Source organism: Hemiscyllium ocellatum, chromosome 4 (assembly GCF_020745735.1).
Source record: "Hemiscyllium ocellatum isolate sHemOce1 chromosome 4, sHemOce1.pat.X.cur, whole genome shotgun sequence".
Classification (NCBI taxonomy): domain Eukaryota; kingdom Metazoa; phylum Chordata; class Chondrichthyes; order Orectolobiformes; family Hemiscylliidae; genus Hemiscyllium; species Hemiscyllium ocellatum.
Window position 1 is genome coordinate 55,635,807 of NC_083404.1, and position 23,734 is coordinate 55,659,540.

The 23,734-nt window shown below is 40.0% G+C and overlaps 1 protein-coding gene across 7 annotated transcripts in view; it reads right to left on the reverse strand.

The window, feature by feature from the left end:
• Positions 1-23,734, reverse strand: part of LOC132813608 (CYFIP-related Rac1 interactor B) — a 188,509-nt gene that overhangs the window by 38,901 nt on the left and 125,874 nt on the right. For 6 of the 7 annotated variants that reach the window (XM_060823227.1, XM_060823214.1, XM_060823225.1 and 3 more), the window contains exons 2-4: positions 22,938-22,973; positions 4,165-4,277; positions 580-662 (exon numbers count right to left, since the gene is read on the reverse strand). In XM_060823227.1, the coding sequence (XP_060679210.1) occupies positions 580-652 (73 nt within the window). In that variant the 5' untranslated portion in view covers positions 653-662; positions 4,165-4,277; positions 22,938-22,973. Of the gene's footprint in view, positions 1-579; positions 663-1,224; positions 1,308-4,164; positions 4,278-22,937; positions 22,974-23,734 lie in introns of all 7 variants that reach the window. The other variant, XM_060823219.1, reaches the window with a different exon arrangement.

Genomic DNA, 23,734 nt, shown 5'->3' on the forward strand with positions numbered 1-23,734 from the left:
TAAAAATATTCCTAAATACCCCAAAAACAATTCCCAATTCCCACATGGACACTGAACATATAAAGGAGTACATACAAAAGATTTCCACATTCCTTCACGAAGCAGAAATCTAGCATTTAACTGTCTACAAAATACCCAAATATTGAAAGTGCTTCACAATATTAGTGCCAAATAATAAATTTAACACATTAAATATTTTAAAAAGTTAAGTAAAATAAATGTAAACAACAAATCTTCAAGAATAAAATACTTCCAGATACAATACTTTGGTGGAATGGAATGTTAACTGCGTACAGATGCATACAGAACAAAACTTCTTTAAAACTGAAGAAAAAATTTTACCATTCTATATTTACCAGTCAGTCACATCTAAGTTCACACCTATTTTCCAATGTATTTCAGTATTCACTAGAATTTAGTGATCAAGTCAGATTAGAAATAAAAAATGAAAAACAGTGCTGAACACTCCAGCTTTACCATGCAAAGCAATTTAAAACATGCAACAAACATAAGTGCAATGTAAAAAGGACGCAGTCTACTGCAGGCAGAAAAGGAATATAAAATGAAGAGCATTCTCACTTTCAAAGTCAAGGAAAAAATTTGGCCCCTGCTCAAGATCTGTGCATGTCAAAACTTTAAGAAGATTCCCCATGTTAAGGTACCTGCCAAGACAAGAAGGAAGAAAAAAGTTTTTTTTTCCCCTTAAATGTAGAATAGCCAAAAGTGAGGAGTAACTCAAAAAAAACTTTTAAAAGACAAGGCATGTGATAGAAATTCACTATTAGCTCATATGACTTCTATCATCTACAGGTAAAGCATTTTACCAGCTGTGCCAACTGCTTAAACTAGAAATGCTGCGTGGTTTTCTTGGTTACACTGTAAGCAGCGACATGTGCCAGATGTCACTAACGTTTATCCCCATCCCCAGAGACAGAGGTGCTGAAGTAGATAAAGCTGCTTGCAGGCATAACGGCCATCTTGACAAAAAGGACCTGAGAATCAGTGAATGAAAATTAAAAAGCTTTTTAAAATAAATTTTTTAAAAAGTATTAAACAGACAATTAAATTATGGGATGAACTTTGCAGCCACAATGGAGAGGTCATGCAACCATTGTTAAGTGATAGCATCCTGCTGTTGCGTGCATTTCTAATACCTGTACTGGCCTTCACTCTGGTGAAACAGAACAAATTTTGTGTACACCAGCTGTGAAGGATCAAACTTACTTTCAAAATCCAAGAAAAAATGTGAAGCATTGTGGTCTATGTCCCTGGTTAGCACCTTAATCAGATTACCCATGTCAGCAAACCTAAAAATAAAATGGTAAATCATTTAGTTCCAACAATTTCCAATAGGGTCCTGGGTTGCAAACGCTGGCCTCTTTGGGGTTCCGCCCATTGCATGTGGTTTGGCAGAGATGTGCTGTAGTTGAGGTACAGTTCCGAGAAACAAAGTCTCAGTTTAATCTCTATTCTTTGTAAAATGTTGCTGTTGAGCATCACTGGAGAGATGAAAAGCATGTTTTTCTGAAGCTCCATTAAACAAATTACTGATATAGAATTGACTTTAGCTATTATACAACTGCATAGCACAGGTTTACTAACCAGATTCAAGGAAAAGGGTTTTAACAGTTTCACATCAAATAGAATGCAGCTGTTGCTGAAATGTAACTTCTACCATAGCAGTTCAGAGGAATTTTCTCCAACCAAATTCAGGATTGTTTACTTGTCACATTTTTAAATGAATATGAGCAATGAATCGGTTGACAGTATTTTAATTAAATTAGTTTTAAAAACACACAAATGTGTAACATTATCCAAATGGTCTTCCAACGTAATGTTAGGGTCCTCTTGTGGTGCAGTGGTAGTATACCAGCCCCTGAATCAAGAGACCCAGGTTCAAGTACCACTTGCTCCAGAAGTGTGTAATAACATCACTAAATGGATTGATTAGGAAAATAGTCCAACATAATGGTCCAGAGAGTTAACATGCACACTTTCATGCTATTTGCCACTTGGCAATTTCTCAATGGCAAGCTTTAGCTCATCCACAAAGAGAAGGATTAAATGCACAAACATGAAAACATTTAACTATTCTTGAAAGTCTTTGATATTTTGTTTTTAAAAAAGCAGTTTTGGCGAAGATTGAAGAATTGCTCACCTTCTCTTCTCAGTTTAAGAATTACTTTTCCATTTCAGGAATGACAAAACATGCTTTAAAAAAAAAAGTCAACTACATATATCCAAATTAAATTATTCTGTGAAAATGTGCAGCATTTAAAATGTGGAAGTTAATTTATACTAAATATGCATTTTAATGTAGTCAATGCTGAAAATAGAAATACAACTATAATACAAAAATAAATTGAACAAATATCAATAAGAACACATTCCCAAAGCTAATTTCCAATTTAAATAATATATCAGTATGTTCCCATACCACTCTAACATTGAAGTATCATGATAGTCAGGACTTTGGATAGTCCATGTTCCACACAAAATAAAACTGCTCAGGAGGGTTTAAGTTGTTTACATTTATACAGTCGGTGTTTTAAACATCTTAAATAAATCATCCACATAGTTTACAAATTCTGGCGCATAAAACAAATCAGAATTTTAAATGCTTAAACATTAGAAAACATACCAGAAATTTTGTATTCCCCTGTTTCTTCCCCTACACCCTTTGCCCCAGTTTTGTTCTTTCAAGGATAAAATTCACTCTGGAATACAATTCCACAAACACTAAGTGTTATAAGCCTTCATTCAGACTTCAGTCAAATCATGAATGTTGACTTTTATCCCTTATTAGGCCAATGACACTGAAACTAACTGTGGTTCCTAATAATACTAAGTTGCAATTACCAATTAAGGCCTGTACTTGGAGCAGTTCTTATTCATGTCATGTGATACCAACCTGCGCTTGCATTTAAGATTTTTAAAAAAATATCCAATTTAATTTTGATAATTCCCCTAATATCTCATCATTATTTAAGAATAATGCATATAAATTGCATATTTAAAAGCACATGAATTTGAAAATAATGCCTAATTGCCTTTTAAATGATCTCATGTGCACATAGACTCTGGCTGCACAGATAACAAACAACTGACTTTAAAATAGTCTTAGCATGCATTTTTAAACCTTCACACTGATTTTAAATTAACCTAGTGGCAAATAAAATCTACAAGAAGAACTGTTAAGTTGGACACAAAATACATAGTGAAGATTCAAGAGCATTGGTATTTGGTTACAAGCACCTGAATGTATACCTTCCCATGAGCAGCTATCGATTGCCATGTGGAATGATGATTACCCATGTTAAAGGCATTTTTTATTGAGACAGTTCAGAAAAGGTTCACTAAGATGATCCTTGGTATGAAGGGATTGTCTTACAGTCAAAGGTTGAACAATGTTGCAGCTATACAGGACATTAGTTAGGCCACTTTTGGAATAACATTATCTAGAACTACTGATAGCACATACTCGCAACTCCAGAAGCAGCGTAGCTTACCATAAAGGCAAGACTACATTGTCAAATTCCTCCTGACTACAGCATGCACTAATTATCATAATGAATAGCTGTTAGTTGAAGATACAAAGCTTCCATAACATCAATAAAGTGTAGATCCTCATAACTCATTTCATATAAACTTTTCATAACTACAGAAAGAACTATAATGAGTTATTCCAACAGGCCAGCTATCTTGAAGTAATCTTATTAAAAATACCAAATGCAATGCCATGCAATGAATTAACTGCAACCAACGGCACAATTCAAATCTTCCCAACAAATAAAGAGGCATATCTAGCATGAAGAAAGAAAACAAGAATTCAAAGTGTCCCAAAGAAAAGTAAGGCAGGGCATTGGGGGTGGTGATGGTGAGGGAGAGTACAGCTGTATAACATACCCTGCATTCATGCAGCAGGACTGTTGACAGTACAATGATTATAAATTGTTGTGACAACCAAATTTAGGCAAGCAGTGCAAAATAATTCAAGACAATAGCCTCATGATACTCATGTTCCACAGTTTGTGACATAATTGCAAATCAAAGTAGTAGAAAAATACTTCAGCAATTAAACTTCATAAGAGTACTTCCAAAACACCTGAATAGCACAACAGATAGCTTATATACTAGTAACTCAATATTTCATAATTTTCTTACCAAGAGGGAAGAGTACAGTTATGAGTGGGTTGCAAATAATGTCAACTGCATCCAGTCACAACTTGCCTACTTCAGCAAGGTACCAGAACGCTGCCCCAAGTATGAACTGCCATCTAAGATAATGAAGAAGAGAAACATTAGAAAAACTGGGGCAATAGAAAGAATATTTTCACAGATAATGTCAATATATGTAACCCAATATGATTAACCCTTCCATCTTCAAGTTGTTTAAAGAGCTAACAGTTTCTTTTTGTTCATTTCTATGATGTGGAGGTGCCGGTATTGGTCAGCTGTGAACAGAGTTAAAAACCACACAATACCAGGTTATACTCAAACCTGTTGGACTATAACCTGGTGTTGAATGATTTTTAACTTTATTCAATTCTAGTTCTTTCATTTTACTTTTATGCTGAAGGGTGAGATTCATATTGAGGTATGTTGCCAGTGGGTCTCAACATCATGAAAAATTTATCTGGTGCCATTTTACTGGTCTTCATAGTAACACACTGTCGACAATTTGACTCCAGGATGAATCAGTCAAGCAAGACACAAGACTTTAAGTCAAAAATCCAAACTTATAGTCACATAAACTTTTAGGAGTGGAAACAATGGGTGATTTTCTTTCCTCTCCTCAGTTGTATGGAACAAAGTCAACCCGGCACAAAACAAGGAACTTTGCTAGCCCAGATAACTCCACTTACTCACTGATTCATGAGGAAAACTCATTGTATTTCTGTGCTGTATACAATAAGTATAAATGCAATCCAATGTTTAAATATCAAAATTGCGCATCAACATTTTGAGACCACTAGAAAAATATGATTAGAAAGCAGCCTATTACAAATGGGTTACATTGTCAAGTGCATTCATATGTCAATTTGTACACAAGTTGGAACACCATACCAATATAAAATAGCTATTTGTAAAATGAGGAAACATTTGCATGTCAGATCTTTAAAATTAATGTCAATACACCATTGGATAGTACCTCGTTTGTATGTCAGATGTTCACACATTGATCACTGCCTATATTCATCTTACTCAGATACTACATTGCAAAACAACATCATCTGTACTAATTTCTAAGATTGGATTTTTACTGTGTTGTTGCTGTAATTTTTAAAATGAGTTCCTAGGAAAGACCAGTGATAGAACAGGTCAAAAGGAAGCCAGAGTCATGGCTGTGCAATGGGATCAGCTCAGTAATCTCACCTGTGGATGTGTGATGATGCGACGAATTGAGAGATAGCTGCAATAAGTAATAATGTGTCATACATATATGCAGCCCTCAAGTAAAAGAGAAGATGACAGAAAAAGAATAATAGCCAAGTAATGCCATATCTGTTTGACCATTTGGCTAGAATTTTGTTCATACTTGCCTGAACTCACATTTGCTAAATTTGCAACGGATTCGCTCAACATTCTTACATCATTCCAATATTAGCTCACTCCTTAATGTGTTCTTCTATCATGTTAGGAAGATATTGACAATTTGATCCACGCAAAACTTCACTACGCCATTAGATTCACATACCATAATTTTTTCTTCAGCCACAACATTGTACAAAGCCTCTCCAACTTTCAAGTCATTTAATATTTTGACCTTGATTGCAAACGTTGTACCTATTCTGCTTCTTAAACTGTTGGTGTGTTTCCTCCTTTGACTCCTAGCTCTGCTGCCCTGAATTTTACACCCCCTGCCCAATGATGTTCATCACATCTGATTCCAGTTCCAGTTTACCACACATCATTTCTGAAACAATTCGCCGCTCAGCAAATATCTGCCAAAAGATTCTGTGGTGTACTCTGTCGTGCACACAGTCATTCTGAAGTTGCCCCTGCTTGGTTAAGGACATTTCCAGAAAATGTCAGAAGAGCAAAAGAAGGTACTACAATTTCCCAACAGGGACCTGAAGGCTTAGTCAAGGGGGTGGTGCAGGAGTGAATCCTTCTAGAGTAATGGCAGAGGAGGCTATGCCACAAGGCCCTAGCAGCATAGTCAGAATCTAGCTGCAGAACCAGGGAGTACAAAAAGGCATACTGGGAGAGGAAGAAACTTTTTAAAAAACACATATTCAAAACAGTTTGGTGGCACAGTTGACAATGCCCTGTATGTTATCTGACACATCTTTTTAATAAATATTGTCCTTGCATTTGGTTGCTTGTATGTCTGAGTAGCCCCAAATGTACCTGCTCCAGCAGACAGCAAAACACCATGGTTACACAGGATGTACCATGGATTAACATCTGTGGCAAGAGCTTGTTGCAGCATCTGGAGGCAGGAGGAACAAAGCACATCGAGATCCTGCTGACATCTTTATCCTTCCCCGCTCTGTGCCCAAAAGTGTTGCTGCAGAGGAGTTGGTCAACGATGTTGCAAGGAAGTGCACAGCAACTGAAGAGCAAGGCATTAGGATGACTTGGGATTAGGGACCCTGCAGGCCCACTTCCTGTACAGTGCGTACAGTGTTAGTGTAATGTTCCTCCCTTTAAAAGCTCTCACATTGGTGGATTTTGTAGCTCCTTCCCTGACAAGTTGAGGCACTTAAACTTGCCTACTCCTGGGACCATTGTTTTTTTCTTGCCAATGTTCACTGATATACCAGAGAAACCTACAATTCCTGCCATAATCTCCAATTCATACCTATTCAACCTGTATTTCTGACAACTGAGGTTTAACAATCTTGTTCATAACCTTGGTGTCATCTGTTGCCAAGACTGTTTATCTTATAACTTTACTCAACTGTACCTTTTCCTCCACTCACTGCTGCAGACGATTTTCTAACTACTCCTCGCCAGCATCCGATATACTAGGTTCCCCAAACTTGGTCACCCAGGACACTACTGCCCATGTCCTTATGCATATTAAGCGCCTTTCAATCATCGAGCTTGTATTTGCTAATCTACATTGTCTTCTGGTCTAACAATTCTAATCTTGCAATTCTAATCCATGTTTTCAAACCCCTCCATGGCCTCTATCTTCTCCATATCTTTAATCTCCATGAGCCCATTAATGGACTCCACTAATGTGGGCTTACTGAGCATCCTGATATCCTCATCATTGTTAGTGACTCTGCCTTTAGCTGCCTGGGCCCTAAACTCTGGAATTCTCTCTCTTATTCCTCACAGCTTTCTACAAACCTCTGGTTCTTTCTACATGCAAATCAAAACTTTTCACTATATCTAGGTACATGTGACAATAATAATCAAATTCTTTGAGATGCTCCTTAAAATCTACTACTTTGACTAAGCTTTTGGCCATCTGACCCAATATTTCTCTACAAAGTGAGCACTTCGGGGACAGTGACCACAACTCGGTGACTTTTACTTTAGTGATGGAGAGGGATAATCGTGTGCCGCAGGGCAAGAGCTATAGCTGGGGGCAGGGAAATTATGATGCAGTGAGGCATGACTTAGGATGTGTGGATTGGAAAAACAGGCTTCAAGAGAAGAACACTAATGAGATGTGGGGAGTGTTCAAGGAGCAGCTACTGCGTGTCCTCGATAGGTATGTACCAGTCAGGCATGGTGTAAAGGGCCTTGTGAGGCAGCCGTGGTTTAGTAAGGAATTGGAGTCCCTTGTGAAAGGGAAGAAGGCGGCATATGTAAAGATGAGGCGTGAAGGTTCAGTAGAGGCGATTGAGAGTTATAAGGTAGCCAGGAAGGAGCTAAAGAGGGAGCTAAGAGAAGCGAGAAGGGGACATGAAAAGTCTTTAGCTGGTAGGATTAGGGAAAACCCAAAGGCTTTCTATAGGTATGTCAAGAATAAAAGGATGACTAGGGTAGGTATCGGTCCAGTCAAGGATAGTAGTGGGAAGTTGTGTGTGGAGGCGGAGGAGATTGGAGAGACATTAAATCAGTACTTTTCATCAGTATTCACTCAGGAACAGGACACTGTTGCTGATGTGAATATGGAAATAATAGCTTTAAATTAAGGGGTGGTAGGTATAGGACCGATGTTAGGGGTAGATTCTTCACACAGCGGGTTGTGAGTTCATGGAATGCCCTGCCCGTATCAGTGGTGAACTCTCCTTCTTTATGGTCATTTAAGCGGGCATTGGATAGGCATTTGGAAGTTATTGGGCTAGTATAGGTTAGGTAGGATTCGGTCGGCGCAACATCGAGGGCCGAAGGGCCTGTACTGCGCTGTATCCTTCTATGTTCTATGTTCTAAAGTGTAATGTCAAATTTTGCTTGAAATTTTAAAATGTACTTGTTCATCACATTTTCAAGTCTTCCTTTTTTCAGAACCTCAACATTATGTACTATTTAATTCTCCCCTCTGGAGTAGAGGCTTTTAAACCTCTAGCTTGGATACCACCTAATTTTCCTTGTTACTTCACTCACATTTTTCAACCTTGGTGCCTTCTACAAGCAATATCTCCACGCTAGATTTTCCCAAAAAAAAAGTCATTTAATTAGGTAAATTTGCAACTAATTCTCTCAGTGTTCTTACATCATTCCAATATTAGCTCACTTCTTAATGTGTTATTCATGCATGTTAGGAAGATATTGACAATTAGGTAAATTTTCCCCATGCATAAATGGTGAAATTTGCTTTGCCTATTATTGTAGATCTCGATTAGACACTTGGACATGAGCGCCAACCACAAAAATCATCAGCACTGTTCATAATTGCTAACAATCCAGCAGAGAAAACTTTGTTTGAATTTGAATAAAATTAAAATAAATCATGGAATACTGGTGCTTTGCAGCATTTATCAACAACATTGCCTGGCTTTGCTAAACTCTGGTCAGTATTATTCAGGGCAGTAATTATTTCAAAAATATGTTTTAAATATACCTAGAACAGTTAGAAATAAACATGCAACTAAATCTTTAAACAGTATTTTGGTACGAACGTTAAAAATAATTAGACCTAACACAAGTCAGGAAACTGAGATTTAGCGCCACCCTGTGACAATGTATGAAAAAACACAAATATTGGTTCGAATTATAAAGGAGTAAATATTTTTAGCTGAAAATGTGTTGCTGGTTAAAGCACAGCAGGTTAGGCAGCATCCAAGGAACAGGAAATTCGATCCGAAACGTCGAATTTCCTGTTCCTTGGACCCGAAACGTCAAATTTCCTGTCCTTGGATGCTGCCTAACCTGCTGTGCTTTAACCAGCAACACATTTTCAGCTCTGATCTCCAGCATCTGCAGACCTCACTTTTTACTCAGTAAATATTTTTACCCTACTTTTCTAATTAATCTGTTCAGAAATGTTAATACACCTCCAGAGTTACTGAGAGTTGAATCTGGGCCCCCTGGTCCAGGGGTAGGGACAATACCATTATGCTAAAGAGAATATATGACTGACTTGGCTAGATTCATATAAAATTGCACCACTCCTATAGTACTCCATATGACATGCATTAGCAAGGCAACCTCCAAGAAAATTTTAATTACATCAACATTTCAGATATTAGAAATAGCATTATAAAATCATTGAAACTTTATTTAAAAGCAATGTGCTCCATGAATATTAACCTTGAAACATCTGGATAATTGCAAATTGTACAAACAGAAAATATATTATCCAAAAGTAAGTTCCAATAGTATAAAACTTAAATGTCTAATACAAGTTTTGAGGCAAATAAAATTCTAAAGTGAGATTTAAGAGGGGTTACTAGATACTGCACTGACAGTCACACCAAAAACATGTACGAATATTTGAGACTGATTCCTCATTTGTTTTCACGAGCCCACTCAGCAATCCACTCACTTATACACCAATCCGCCCACACCCACTCACACACACCAATCCACCCACATCCACTCACCCCCACCAATACATTCACACCCGCCAACTCAAACCCACCAATCCGCTCACACCTGCTCACTCAAACCCACCAATCTGCTCACTTACACCCACTCACTCCCACCAATCTGCTGACATCTGCTCACTCGAACCCACCAATCCGCTCACATCTGCTACTCAAACCCACCAGTCTGCTCACACCCACTCACTCACACACACTGATCCACTCACTCACACACACTGATCCCACCCACACTCAACTTGCTCACGCTCAGCAATCCACCCACACCTGCTCACACTCACACACAATCAACTCATACCAATCCGGCCACACCCACTCACTCAAACATCAATCTGCTCTTACTCACTCAACTAACTCACACAAATCCACCCATTACCTGCTCCCGCACTCGCACCATCCGCCCACACCTCCTTGCTCATTCACACATCAATCCGCTCACATCTGCTTGTTCACACAGGCCAATCCTACATATGCTCACTTACTCTCACATATCATTCCGCCCACGCCTACTCTCTCTCACATACCATCCCATCCACACCTACTCTCCCTTTCACATACCATCCCATCCACACCCACTCTCTCTCACACATACCATCCCGTCCACACCCATTCTCTCTCACTTACCATCCCGTCCACACCCACTCTCCCTCTACCATCCTGTCCACACCCAATCTCTCTCACAGAACAACCCGTTCACACCCACTCTCCCTCTCAGATACCATCCCGTCCACATCCACTCTCCCTCTCACATACCATCCCGTCCACACCCACTCTCCCTCTCACGTCCCATCCCGTCCACACACACTCACTCAGAAACCACTCTGTCAACACCCACTCTCACATATACATTCCCTCCATATCCACTCTCCTTCTCACATACCATCCCATCCACACCTGCTCTCTCTCTCACAAACCATCCCGCCCACACCCACTCTCTCTCTCATACCATCCTGCCCACCTTTGGGCGGCACGGTGGCAGTGGTTAGCACTGCTGCCTCGCAGCGCCAGAGACCCGGGTTCAATTCCCGCCTCAGGCGACTCTCTATGTGGAGTTTGCGCGTTCTCCCTGTGTCTGCGTGGGTTTCCTCCGGGTGCTCCGGTTTCCTCCCACAATCCAAAAATGTGCAGGTCAGGTGAATTGGCCATGCTAAATTGCCCGTAGTGTTAGGTGAAGGGGTAAAATGTAGGAGTATGGGTCTGAGTGGTATATGCTTCGGTGGGTCGGTGTGGACTTGTTGGGCCGAAGGGCCTGTTTCCACACTAAGTAATCTAATCTAAACACCCACTCTCTCACATACCATCCCATCCACACTCCCTCTCTCTCACCTACCATCCCGCCCACACCGCTCTCTTACATACCATCCCGCCCACACCTGCTCTCACTCACATACTATCGCGCCCACACTCGTTCTTTCTCACATGCCATCCCGCCCACACCACGCTCTCAGAAACCATCCCACCCACACCCTCTCCCTCACACAACATCCCATCCCCACCCGCTCTCCCTCTCCATACAACATCCCTTCCACACCTGCTCACGCTCTCTCATATACCATCCTATCCACATCTGCTCTGTTACATAACATCTTGTCCACACCCACTCTCTCACATACCATCGCGCCCATACCTGCTCTCTCACATGCCATCCCATCCACACCCGCTCTCTCTCACATGCCATCCCACCTACACCTGCTTTCTCACATACCACCCTGTCCACACTGCTCTCCCTCGCACACAACATCCCGCCCACACCCGCTCTCTCACATACCATCCTGTTCACACCCACTCTCTCTCACACATACCATCCCGCCCAAACCCGCACTCTCTCTCACATACCATCCCGTCCACACTCACCCTCTCTCAATACCATCTCGCCCACACCCGCTCTCCCTCCCACACACCATCCCGTTCATACCTGTGCTCCCTCTCACACACCGGTGGATGCAGACTTTTAAAATATTTTTAAGTCAGAAGTATACAGATTCTTGGTTAATAAGTGGATAAAAGGTGATCAGGTATATGCAGCAGGAAGCTACAGTTGGGGTTAAAATCAAATCAGTCATTAGCTACCAATTGGTGAAGCAGAATCGTAGGGTCAAGTAGCCTATTCTTGTTCATTAGAGTAGCACGGGATGATTGTGAAGGTTCCAACACACATGATCTAAAACATTACTTGTGTTAGCCTGTGCTGTTGCTGTAAGCATTTCTCCTTATGATCTCCTTTCTTTATCTCTCAAAGCCCCAACTCTCATTTCCCTTCCTCTGGCTCCAGTCTCATGCTCCTGCCTATCAATCTGCCAGCCAGACAGTGGCGCAACTCTAATCTCCATCCACCGGTTGCTGACAAGCCTTTCATTCCTTTTCACCAAGCTTCCTATCTGTATCTTCCTATTACCCTCCCAATCCCAATAATGCAAATTCACCACTGAGACTCCAAGCCTCAGATTCAGTGAAAACAAGTTAAACTTGAATCATCTTCTCAATTCCAGTGAATATAAACCTAGTTTGTGTGATCTCTCCTCATAATGTTAAGCCTTGAAGTTGAGGTATCACTCTGATGAATCTATCCTGCATTCTCTCCCCAGCCTACTTTATCATTTCTAAGGTTTTTTTTTCAGAATTGCATACAATATTTATTGCATTTGGAAATGACAAACCTCAAACAAAATTGAATTCACAATCAAATTCCCCAAATTTAACTTTGCGCGTTTAAAATAGCTGTACTGTTCGTTGTCTCTTGGCGGCACTCCTGAGCTTCTAATCAAATATTCTAAGCAGAATTAATATTTACTCACTGTTTTTGTAACCATATTCCTATTCCAAAGCACTTCTATCTAATTTTATAGCCTCTCTCTCTTCAACAAAGCACAACAACTATGTCTACATTATGGAAATGAGACGGAGTTGGAATAAGAGAGGTCAATACCACAGTGGTTTTACCACAGCAGAGGGCAGCGGTGATCCAAATAAATGGGGGAAGGCAGTGGCATTGAGGTAATTTCACTGAATTTGTAATCCAGAGGCCCAGGCTAATGCTGTGGGGACAAGGGAACAAATCCCACTTAAACTTGCTTAAATTAAATCTGCTTAATAAATCAGGAACAAAAAAGCTAGCCTCAATAACACATTGACTATTGTAAAAACCCACCTGATTCAGTTATGTCCTTTAGGGGCATTCACTTGGTCTGGCTTAGATGCAACTTCGGACCTACGGCAATGTATTTAACTGAAGTGGCCCAGTATTTCAATTAAGGATGAGCAACAAAAACCAATGATGCCCACATCCCATGAAAGAAGAAGAAAAATTCAATCCATTAAGTAAATTGTCTCATTGTCAGTATAGAGAATCTGTGACCAAAGGATTTCTAATCAGAAAGGAATGCTGATTACAAATCCACTTGAATCAAACTTGCACCATAGCAAAGCATTGGAGCTGCTGGAAATTTGAAATCAAATTGTAAAGTGCAGGAGAAACTCCACATCTGACATCTGTGGAGAGAGGAACAGTTAATACTTTTAGGACCAATATGACTCTTCTTTGGAACTGTAGTAGGGTGGAAAAGTGAACGGTGACAGTTTTATATTGTAGTAAAAGGAGTGTAGAAGAACATGGAACAGAAGGGAAGTTCAGGGAAAGGCTAGAGGGCAAGAGAGATTAGAGATCACAGATGTTGCAGATCAAAAGGCGAAGGGAGTGGTCATGGTGGGACAGGAGGGAGATAGGTTCAGAGCAGAGTGTTAATAGCAGGCATCAATGGCAGAGTATGGCTCAGCTCTGCTTCCAACAAGTTCCATTCTTAATATTTCAGATTCACCCAGGATTACAGCTATCTCCAAGAAAGCAAGTCTGTTCAGACTATTGTTCTCACCACACTTTTTTATTCATTCACAACATTAGGACACCAGCATCATTAATTGTTCAGAGGATAGTTAATTGCCTTGGATCTAAAATCACATGTAGGCCAGACCAGGTAAGGATGGTAATTTCCTTCACATTGAAGAACATTAGTGATTCAGGTGGGTTTTTCAGAGAGTCTACAATGGTTTCACGGTCATCATTAGACTTTAAATCCAGATTTTGAATTTAAATTTCATCAGCTGCCATGGCACGATTTGAACCCAGGGCCCCAGAATATTACAGGGGTCTATGGATTAACAGTCCAGCCATCACTTCCCTAATCCTGATTTCCACAACACCGCCATGTATTGCTACATGTACACATGAAAACTCCCTCTCCATCAGCACTAACTCACTCTATTACAAAGTTATTTCGGTCTGTTGCTCCATTTTATTCTTCATCTCAACGAAAGCCTTAATAAGAAACCTTTCCTCTTCCAGGTTTAATGGAAAGAAAGTTCCGACAAAATATGGGTATATACAACCTTCTGGATCCTTCCTGTCTTGCCACACTCTCTGGCCCCATCTCTGCTTAGAATTCCACCTCTTCTTATGCATCCTTCATACTGCATAATCTTCCTTCACCATCATTGAACAATCTATGCTCAGCCATAGGCTCAGGTTTCATAGAATTATAGAATCCCTCTAGTGTGGGAGCAGGCCATTCGGCCCATCGAGTCCACAATCACCCTCCAAAGAGCATCACACCCAGGCCCACCCTAAACCTGTTCCTGCAACCCAACATTTCCCACTGCTAATCCATCTAGCTTGCACATCCCTGGACACTATAAGCAATTTAGCATGGCCAAGTCACCTAACCTGCACATCTTTGGACTGGAGGAAACCTACACAAACATGGGGAGAATGTGCAAACTCCACAGAGACAGCCACCCGAAGTTTTATCCCCTTATGCCAATAAATTTATGGTGCAGTGCAACATTGAATTCTTCTGTCATAGCCTTCATTTCTTTGCCCACTTCTTTAGGCAACAGGCCCTTTCACACATCTCCAGCATTCTCATGCCTCCCCTCCCTCTGGTCTCTTATGCTTGATCTTTTAAGAACCGTGTGATATTGGCCACATTAACTTCTCTGTTCCCCTCACCCACTTTGACCTGTCTTTATCTGAACTAGCTGTACTTATTCTATCTGGTCTAACCTTAACTTTGTTATCAAAACTGCCACAAGAATTGTGCTGTTATTATCTGGCATACTGACCTCTACATTTTTGGGGACTGAGCACCAACTACTGGACACATTTTTCCTCCTGGATTATCATCTCACCGCTGACTGTCCACTGTTGTTTCCAAGACTGTCACTGATCTCATCTCCTCTGGAGATTTTCCTTGCAGTTTCCTGTTCCCAAATCCCATCCTTTTGTACTTTCTTTTTAAAACCCAACAAAAGGACTGTCATGACACGCATCATTTCAGCCTGTTACTGCCCTAAACTTTATTTCTTCCTATCTTGACTATTTTTTTCTCCACTTGTCCAGCATTTTTTCACATCATTTGTGATTCTTCTGATGCCCTACAATACTTCAATTTTCAGTTTCCCGTCCCTAGCTGCCACCTCTTCATTATGGAAGTCCAGGTTGCTCTGAGAACTCTCACATCTTCCTTTAGAGGCCCAAACACTCACCTTCCACCTGACTGAACATGCTCTCTCACAGAACATTTTTTCCTTTAAACATGTCTCACTTTCTCCAAAAGGTGTAGCCATGAGTAACTGCAGGTCATAGACATGCCTGACCTTTTGTGAGGTTTGTGGAAAATTCGTCTTCAGTCCCACTCAGACCCATACCCATATCCTCAACTCTTTTTCCAAAACGATGATGCCTGTATCCATAACCTCCCATTCTCCATTTCTCATTACTGGCTATCTGCTAATATTTATCACAGACTCAACAACTCCCACAGTTACACTTTCTAATCTCCTCTTCCTGTAAGAACTCCATTCCATTTTCCCAGCTTCTCAGTCTCTGTCACATCTGTCCAAAGATACTAGCTTCCATAAAGGTGCTTCCAAAATGCCTTCCTTTTCACTCAACTGAGGATCACAGCAGACCTCTCAACTGTGGCCAAGCCATTTCCTGCAATTCTGCCCTTACCCCTTCCCCATCCTTGAAATTTGGCAATAGGGTTCTCCTTGTCCTCACTTTACATCCTAACCACCTCAGTATTCAAAACATCATCTTTTGCCATTTCTTCCCTTGCAGTATGATGCCACCACCCAAACACACATTTCCCCTTTCCTCTCATCAGCATTCCGAAAGGGATGTTCCATCATGACATGCTGGTCCATTCCTCTATCACCCCCAACACTTCATATCCGCCAATCCCCCACCCCCAACCTCCCTCCGCCCCCCCCCCCCCCCCCCCCCCCCCGCCGCTTCCTGGCACCTTCTCATCTAGTTACAGGAAATGGAACAATTGCTCTGCTACACTCAGAAGCTTAGTTCTTAACCCATGCTCTAGCTGGCAACACTCTGACTTGCGGTTTCTCTTGCTCCATGAGACCAAGACTCTTCCAGATGAAGAAACATTTTATACGTACATCCTTCAAACCAGTCGACTGGATGCGCTGTTTACCATGCAGGTTCCTTCTACATTCAGGAGATTGGGTCAACACATTGCAGGATTGCTCTGCTCAATCCACAAGCATGACCCTGACCAACCGCTTGCCAGTTTAATATACCATCTTGCTCTCATTCTCAGATTTTGGCCCTTGGTTTATACAGTGTTCCAGTGAACCCCAACTTAAGCAAAAGGAACAGAACCTAATTTTCCACTTAGGCACTTCAGTCTTCTGGAATCAATAATGAGTTAAAAAATAACTTCACACCATGAACTCTGTCCTTTGTCCTCAAACTACCCTGTCCCACCAGTGTGCGTTTTTCTTAGCTTTGCTTTTGGTAGAGCTAACCTACTACTTGCTCAAAATTATGACTCAAGATATATCTCAAATTGTTTTTTTTAAAAGCAAGCGTTAACAAGCCTTTTATTTGATGATATTTGTGATCTCTAATCTCCCTCAACCTCTAACAGTCCTGACTTTCACTTCTGTTCGACACACACATCCCACCTCCTCCTCTCGCCCTTTCCCCTACAATATAAAACCCAGCACTTCTCCACCTCTCCCCTCAGTTCAAAGGAGTAGTCATATTGGGCTCAAAACATTCTCCCCAAATGCTCTTAGATCTGCTGAGTTTCTCCAGCATTTTGTTTTTAATTTATGTTGTTACTCAAGAGAACATTGCCACCTGCAAATCATTATCGCTTGCCTCTCACCTTTAGGGACTTGCTTACAGCCAGGGTTCAGGACAGAGAAGTGATTGGTAAGAAAATTTGAGACCAGATGATTTGACAAGAGGGTGAATCAGGGAATGAGACAGACAGTAAGTCCAATGTTGCCAGCAAGAAGGTGACTTAAAAATCTGGAAAGCCCTAAAGTTAAAAGGTCAACCACAAAAGGAAGGCTCAGAGTGAGTGAGCTACAAATCAGAGGTAGGGCAGTAATAAATTTGGTTAGGCAAAGGAAGAGGCCCACAAATTGGAGGCCCACCATCAAAAGGGACCACAAATCAGGGAGCACTAGCGATAGGATGGTTTGGGAGCAGCAGAGACCTCAAGTCAGAGGGTCAACAGCAGGAAGAGTGTGAAGCAATCTGGGATCTAATGTTTTCTTAAAAATGATATGTGATGATCACAATCAGTGGTGAGCAGGAAGTACTGATGAGTGAAGTTCTACAAAACTTTTACATGGTTTTACTGGGAAACAGAGTTCACAAACTTGTTTCATTTAAAAATGTGATCTTCAGGAACACTACCACAACTTTAAGAAAACATGTCGATGCTGAAGATCTGAAAAACAAAAATGGAGATTGCTTGAGGAAGTCAGTGGGTCCTGCAGCGTCTATTGAGAATAACTGGAGCTAACATTTTCAGTTTAGTGATCCTTCTTCGGGGTTCCTCTCCATCTCTCTGATCAATTCTTTACCCTCCCACCCCACGTCATCAGCATAAATACGACCTTTTCTAGAACTGGGGGAGGGGGTTATAGGCTGAGAATTGGGACCAGACCATTCAGGAGAAATGGAAGAAGCACTTCTACACACAAACAGCAGTCACTGCAGAATCAGTTGCTCGTTTTAAATCGGAGATAGATACATTTTGTTAAAAGATATGGGCCAAATGCAAGCATATGGAGTTCAGCCATAGATCAACCATGATCTCATTGAATAGTGAAACAATTCTGAAGGGCTGCATGGCCTAATCCTGTTCTTATGTCCTTATGTTTTCCTAGCTACTATCAGTTATGAAAGATCACTGGACTCATAACATTAACTCTGCCTTCACTGTACAGATGCTGCCAGACCTGCTGAGCTTCCCTATTTCTGCTTTTGTCCATAGCACAACTTTGAGTGTGAGCTTACTGCACAAACCAAACTAATTTTAATATCCATGAAGCTTATTGCAGTAATGGTCCCAATCCTCATCTTTAACATGTGAAAGATCTGAAGCTGGGATCCTCAGGTGGAGGTGAGCTCCAGGCTTTGGGAACAAAGCAAAAACAGGGGGAAACCCAGCTTAGGTTGACTGGACTGCAGGTTACTGAAGATGGATGGTGCTGCCCGCCCCGACTCCCCCCCCGACCTCCCCACCCCACACACACAAAGAAAGACTGGAAAGAGATGAACAAAAAGAGTTGTTCCTACTGAAATCAAATACATAGAATTTATGAGCATGGTCTTTGAAAGTGAACAGTCTGTCTCCATTAAAACCAGTAAAGTCTCATTTCAAAGTTGGAAACTAGAGGGCCTGGTACTACAACTCCTTACAGCTAGGAAAACTCAAAGATCAACTGATTTTAGGGCTACTGCTAACCCTAGTGGAATCTTTAACAGTTGATTCTGCAGGTAACAGAAGAATTTTGTCTGAGAATTCGGGAGCTTCAGAAATTCAGTTTAATAAAAAGCACATTTCTGCCAATAAAAAAGGAATCTACTTTCAAGAAGTTATTAACTGCTGTGTCAGGACATCGAAATGCATCTTTAAAAGTTCCCAAACTCTGGGGAGCTACCCTTTAGCTACCACTGGGAGCTTATCTCAATACATCTGCTCCACTACTAACTGAGAACCTCATTCTCTCCAAGTGCTTCGCACTTCTATTGTTGCTACTGAACACAAAAACTTTCATATTTCAATAAGTCAGTTAATCTCTATACATTTACTCCCTCAAGAACAAATCTTGAAAACCATTTGATACACCAAAGTTTGAAGAAAAATCAAGACTACACTGGATTTTTAAAAATTGTAATGCTACTCTTCAGTATTTTTAAAATCCAACTGCAGATGTACCATTGTGCTTATTTTTATATGTCAGCAAATTTGAAACAAATGCATGGAAAAAGTTAAACTGCACTAGCCCATTTACAACAAATGCATCTTGAACAGCCATGAAATGTTATGCTACCTAGAATGATTTTCAACTCTAACTATTCCAAGACAAAATGAAGAGAATAGCCAAACCATATAGAGCAGAAAAGGAATAGTTGATCTCAGCTACAACCAGGGATAGAAAGTCTCCCTGTGGACATTAGGGGAAGAGAAGGTCGGCAATGAGTATGCTACTAACTTACACAGTCTAGAATTATAGACACGTAGAGACGTACATCACAGAAACAAACCCTTCGGTCTAACTCATCCATGCTGGCCAGATATCCCAACCCAATCTAGTCCCACCTGCCAGTATCCGGCCCATGTCCCTCCAAACCCTTCCTATTCATATACCCATTCAGATGCCTTTTAAATGTTGCAATTGTACCAGCTTCCACCACTTGCTCTGGCAGCTCATTCCATACACACACCACCTTGCATGAAAAGTTGCCCCTTACGTCTTTTTTACATCTTTCTCTTCTCACCTTAAACCTATGCCCTCTAGTTCTGGATTCCCCCACCCCACCCTCCTATCCATGCTCCTCATCATTTTATAAACCTCAATAAGGTCACCCCTCAGCCTCTGAAGCTCTAGGGAAAACACCCCTATCCTATTCAACTTCTCCTTTTAGCTCAAATCCTCCAATCCTGGCAACATCCTTGTAAATCTTTTCTGAACCCTTTCAAGTTTCACAACATCTTTCCGATGAAGGGCTTTTGCTCGAAACGTCGATTTCCCTGCTCCTCGGATGCTGCCTGACCTGCCGTGCTTTTCCAGCACCACTCTGATCTAAACTCTGGTTTCCAGCATCTGCATTCCTCACTTTTGAATATCATTGGATACCCAAATACTCTGCTAGTTACATTCTGAAAGAACTTGAATAAATTTGTCAAAAATGGGTCCTCTTCTACAAAATTATGTTGGCTCTGCCTGAATGTATGATGATTTTCTAAATATCCTGCCACTACCTCCTTTATAATGGATTCTATCATTTCCTAATGACAGATAGTAGACAAACCTGTTTCGCTTATTTCCCATCTTCTAGTCCCTTTTCAGAATCCAGGTCATTTTGGAAGATAACAACCAACACATGCGCTATCTCTGTAGCTATTTCCTTTAGGAACTTAGGATACAGGCCTTCCATGAAAGAGACTTGATAATGTTTAATCCAATTTGATTTCCCAGTATCCTTTTATCTAATGATTGCAAACATTTTAATTTCTTCTCTGACGTTTAGCTTTCTGTCTTTCTACTATTGCTGGGGGTTTTTTGTGTCTTTTACAATGAAGACATGTACAAAATATTGTTCAAAGTATCCATGTGCCTCAATTCCCACCCCAAAGGTCCAGTGTTAATGTTAGCAAATTAATGACTGAATGGTTCTGTAGATAAATGGGTGTGCAAATGAAGAGGTTGGTAACTGAGATGGATGGTGGTTGGGAGGGGAGTCAGTTCAGGTCAGGAGGAGTAATCAGGTCACTGAGATCGGTATAATCATTATGTCAGTGGTCTGGGATTGGGGGTTAGTGTAACACCTGGGTAACTACACAACTAAGTTTTAATTTGTAACATTTGCTCAGTAACAACTGTGGAACTGTCTGAAATCAGCCATATCTTTGCTTCCAATTATTACTTCCCCAGTCTCATCTTCTAAGGGACCAATTTGACTATTGCTATTTCTTTCCTTATTAAATACTTTAAGAAGTTTTCACGACAGCTTTTTAGAATTCTTGCCAGATTCTTCTTACAATTCAATTTCTCGCTATTTTTGTTTATCCTTGGCTGTTTTCTCAAAAATGTCCTGACCTTTTAGCCTCTGACTAAACTTTGCAGCATGGATTTTCTTTTTCCCAATTTGGTACCATCCTTAAGATGGTGGGGTTTGAAAGCCCACAAACAGTTTGGTACTACTGAGTAATATTAAAGTTTGATATACAATCCAAGGGCAGCACTAGCTTCTTAAAGCTGGCTGTCAGCAAAAAGTTGGATTTATCTCCATAAATTCCAAGATTTCAGGGGAGTATCATCCCACTCATTGAGACAATCATTGAAGGAGTGGTTCTTGAGGGAGTTCTGAAGTTATGTCTTTGAAACAGAAGAAATTGGAATACCTGGAAAAGTTTTAATGAGATTTGATGACCCTCAGTTTCACTGACATTTGGAGTGCAGATAATGAGTATGTAAGACCTGCCTTGACTGCAGTTGCTATCTGATGATCTCGGTGTGGTGTTTGAGCACAGCTTGTCTTTTACTCATTTATTTCAGGTTAATTCTGGATGTAGGAACAAAAGTTGCATTTATGCATGTATATATCAAACCAAAGTTAGAACTGCAATGTTATCTTGCTGTTTGGTGAAACATACAGCTTCATTCTCTTACAAAGTTCTTGGATCATACTTAATTGACATTAAAAATAAAAAGTTAATGGTTCCTGGTCAGGTTGTAATATAAATTTGGCACCCTGGTCCAAGATCTCAATAAATTACTATAAAAAAGCAGAGAGATCAGCCTATTTTCATGAATTACTGGAAAGCCAGTGAAGTTTTCCAATGGTTCACATCCATAGTCTTTTGATTGTACAAGTGTGGAACTCTGTTAAATAAGTCATCTCACTATTTAAACTTCAGACAGGAGTAATTCAAAAGTGGTACCCTCAAGACAATTATAATGACATTCTCAATTTTACTGAGTTCACTTTATTATTTCTCACGAATTTGGGCTACTCAAGAAATGCCATTTTTATTTTCCCTCCCCAGTTGTCAAAAGATGGTGAAATGTCTTTTTGAACAATGCACACATTGTGGTGATAGTCCATAAATTGTCTTGTTAAGAATTCCATGATTTTGAACCAGTCAGGGAGTGCATGACTCTAATGGTTATTCATAATTATACTGGGTGAGACTGAACACAGGCTTTTTAAAAAATTAACAACATCATTTGCTCAATTTTTAATTTCATTCACTATTTCAAATTTCAGAAATATAGTTTTGAGGTTCCAAAAAGTTTTTTCAATAACACCGAAAACAAGTTATCTGGTATATTTTTATGTTTGATAATCATAAAAGCTTTCTTAATAAATAGAAATGAAATTTGATCCCTTTTTGCAAGGCATTATCAAATTGAATAATTTGTTAGTCTGAACGTTCCATTTTTTCTCTCACTACATGCAACCCAAAGTCACCAACATTTTTGGTGTTGCAATTAGCTTTCGAAGGACAATTGCCAAATTTAGTTGTTCTTAAATTGGAAATCGGGAGGGGTCAAGAAAGGAAAGAGACAAATAGCCCTTCCAATCAAGATTTTAGAGAATTGTTGATTCAAAGGCAAGAATTAAACAAATTTAAATTCCGAGATTCAAACATGAAAAGATGCATCATAATCCTGTAACGTTCCACTTCCAGGTTGGCACTGATGTTTTTAAACCAGTCTGGTTACAAATACTCTTGTTTACTTGAAAAGGTATTTTCCATTTCTTTAGTAAAGTCTAAGAATTACACTTTATATGATGACAAATGGTTTGCATGAACTTTAAGGACAGATTATAATTACTATATATACAGTTTTACATTAGTAAGATAAGCAGCTTCAGCCTTTAATTTAGTACGGATTATATACAATTTACAGTTTTTGAAATAAAACACCAGCACTTACCTACAACCTTTGCTTCTTTATTTGTTGACTCCAAGTCTGGAATAATGAAAAAAAATTCTTTAGTCTGCATTTCTATGTCTGCAATTTTGCAAGTCAAATAATTTATGTTTTTCACAATTCAAATATTTGCTGGTCCAAAATTAAAAATCACAATGTTTTTTTAATTTGGGTTAGGAGCATGTTAAATCAGTGTTTGCGTATTTCTGTCCACTCTTCAATTCAAATGACCTTTTATTCTTTGAAAAGTGTTATCTCACACCATACGCCTCTGATTCTGACATGTCACATGTTCTTCATCTCTTTCCTTTGCCTCAACACAAACGCTGATACCTTCAGCCATCAAGATCCCATGCTCTGGAATTCCATCCTTAAAGGCTCATTTTTTAAAACAAAACTATTTAACCAAGCCTTCCAATGCTTCTCTTAACATGTAATTTATGCCCTGTGTCTTTGTAGTACATTTTGCTTATTTGTCTGCATTGAAGAAGCAATTGTTGAACCTCAATGGAGTACAACTTATGCACTAATTCCCTTTTCCATTACATTTCATCCTGATTACCTATGTATATTTAATCTTGTGTTAGTTTTAGACTTCTAATCTTTGGCGTCTTTTTGTATGGCATTCTGTGGTCAAGTTATGAAGTGTAGCAATTTAATTAAAGCTTTAGATTTGCCTATCATACATGCACACTATATTAATTGCATTTCAGATATCCTGCAATTTAAAGTTTAGTAATGTTCTGCAGAACAGAATCTCAGAACAGCTGAAGGCTCCATTCAGTTAAATTGGTTACCCT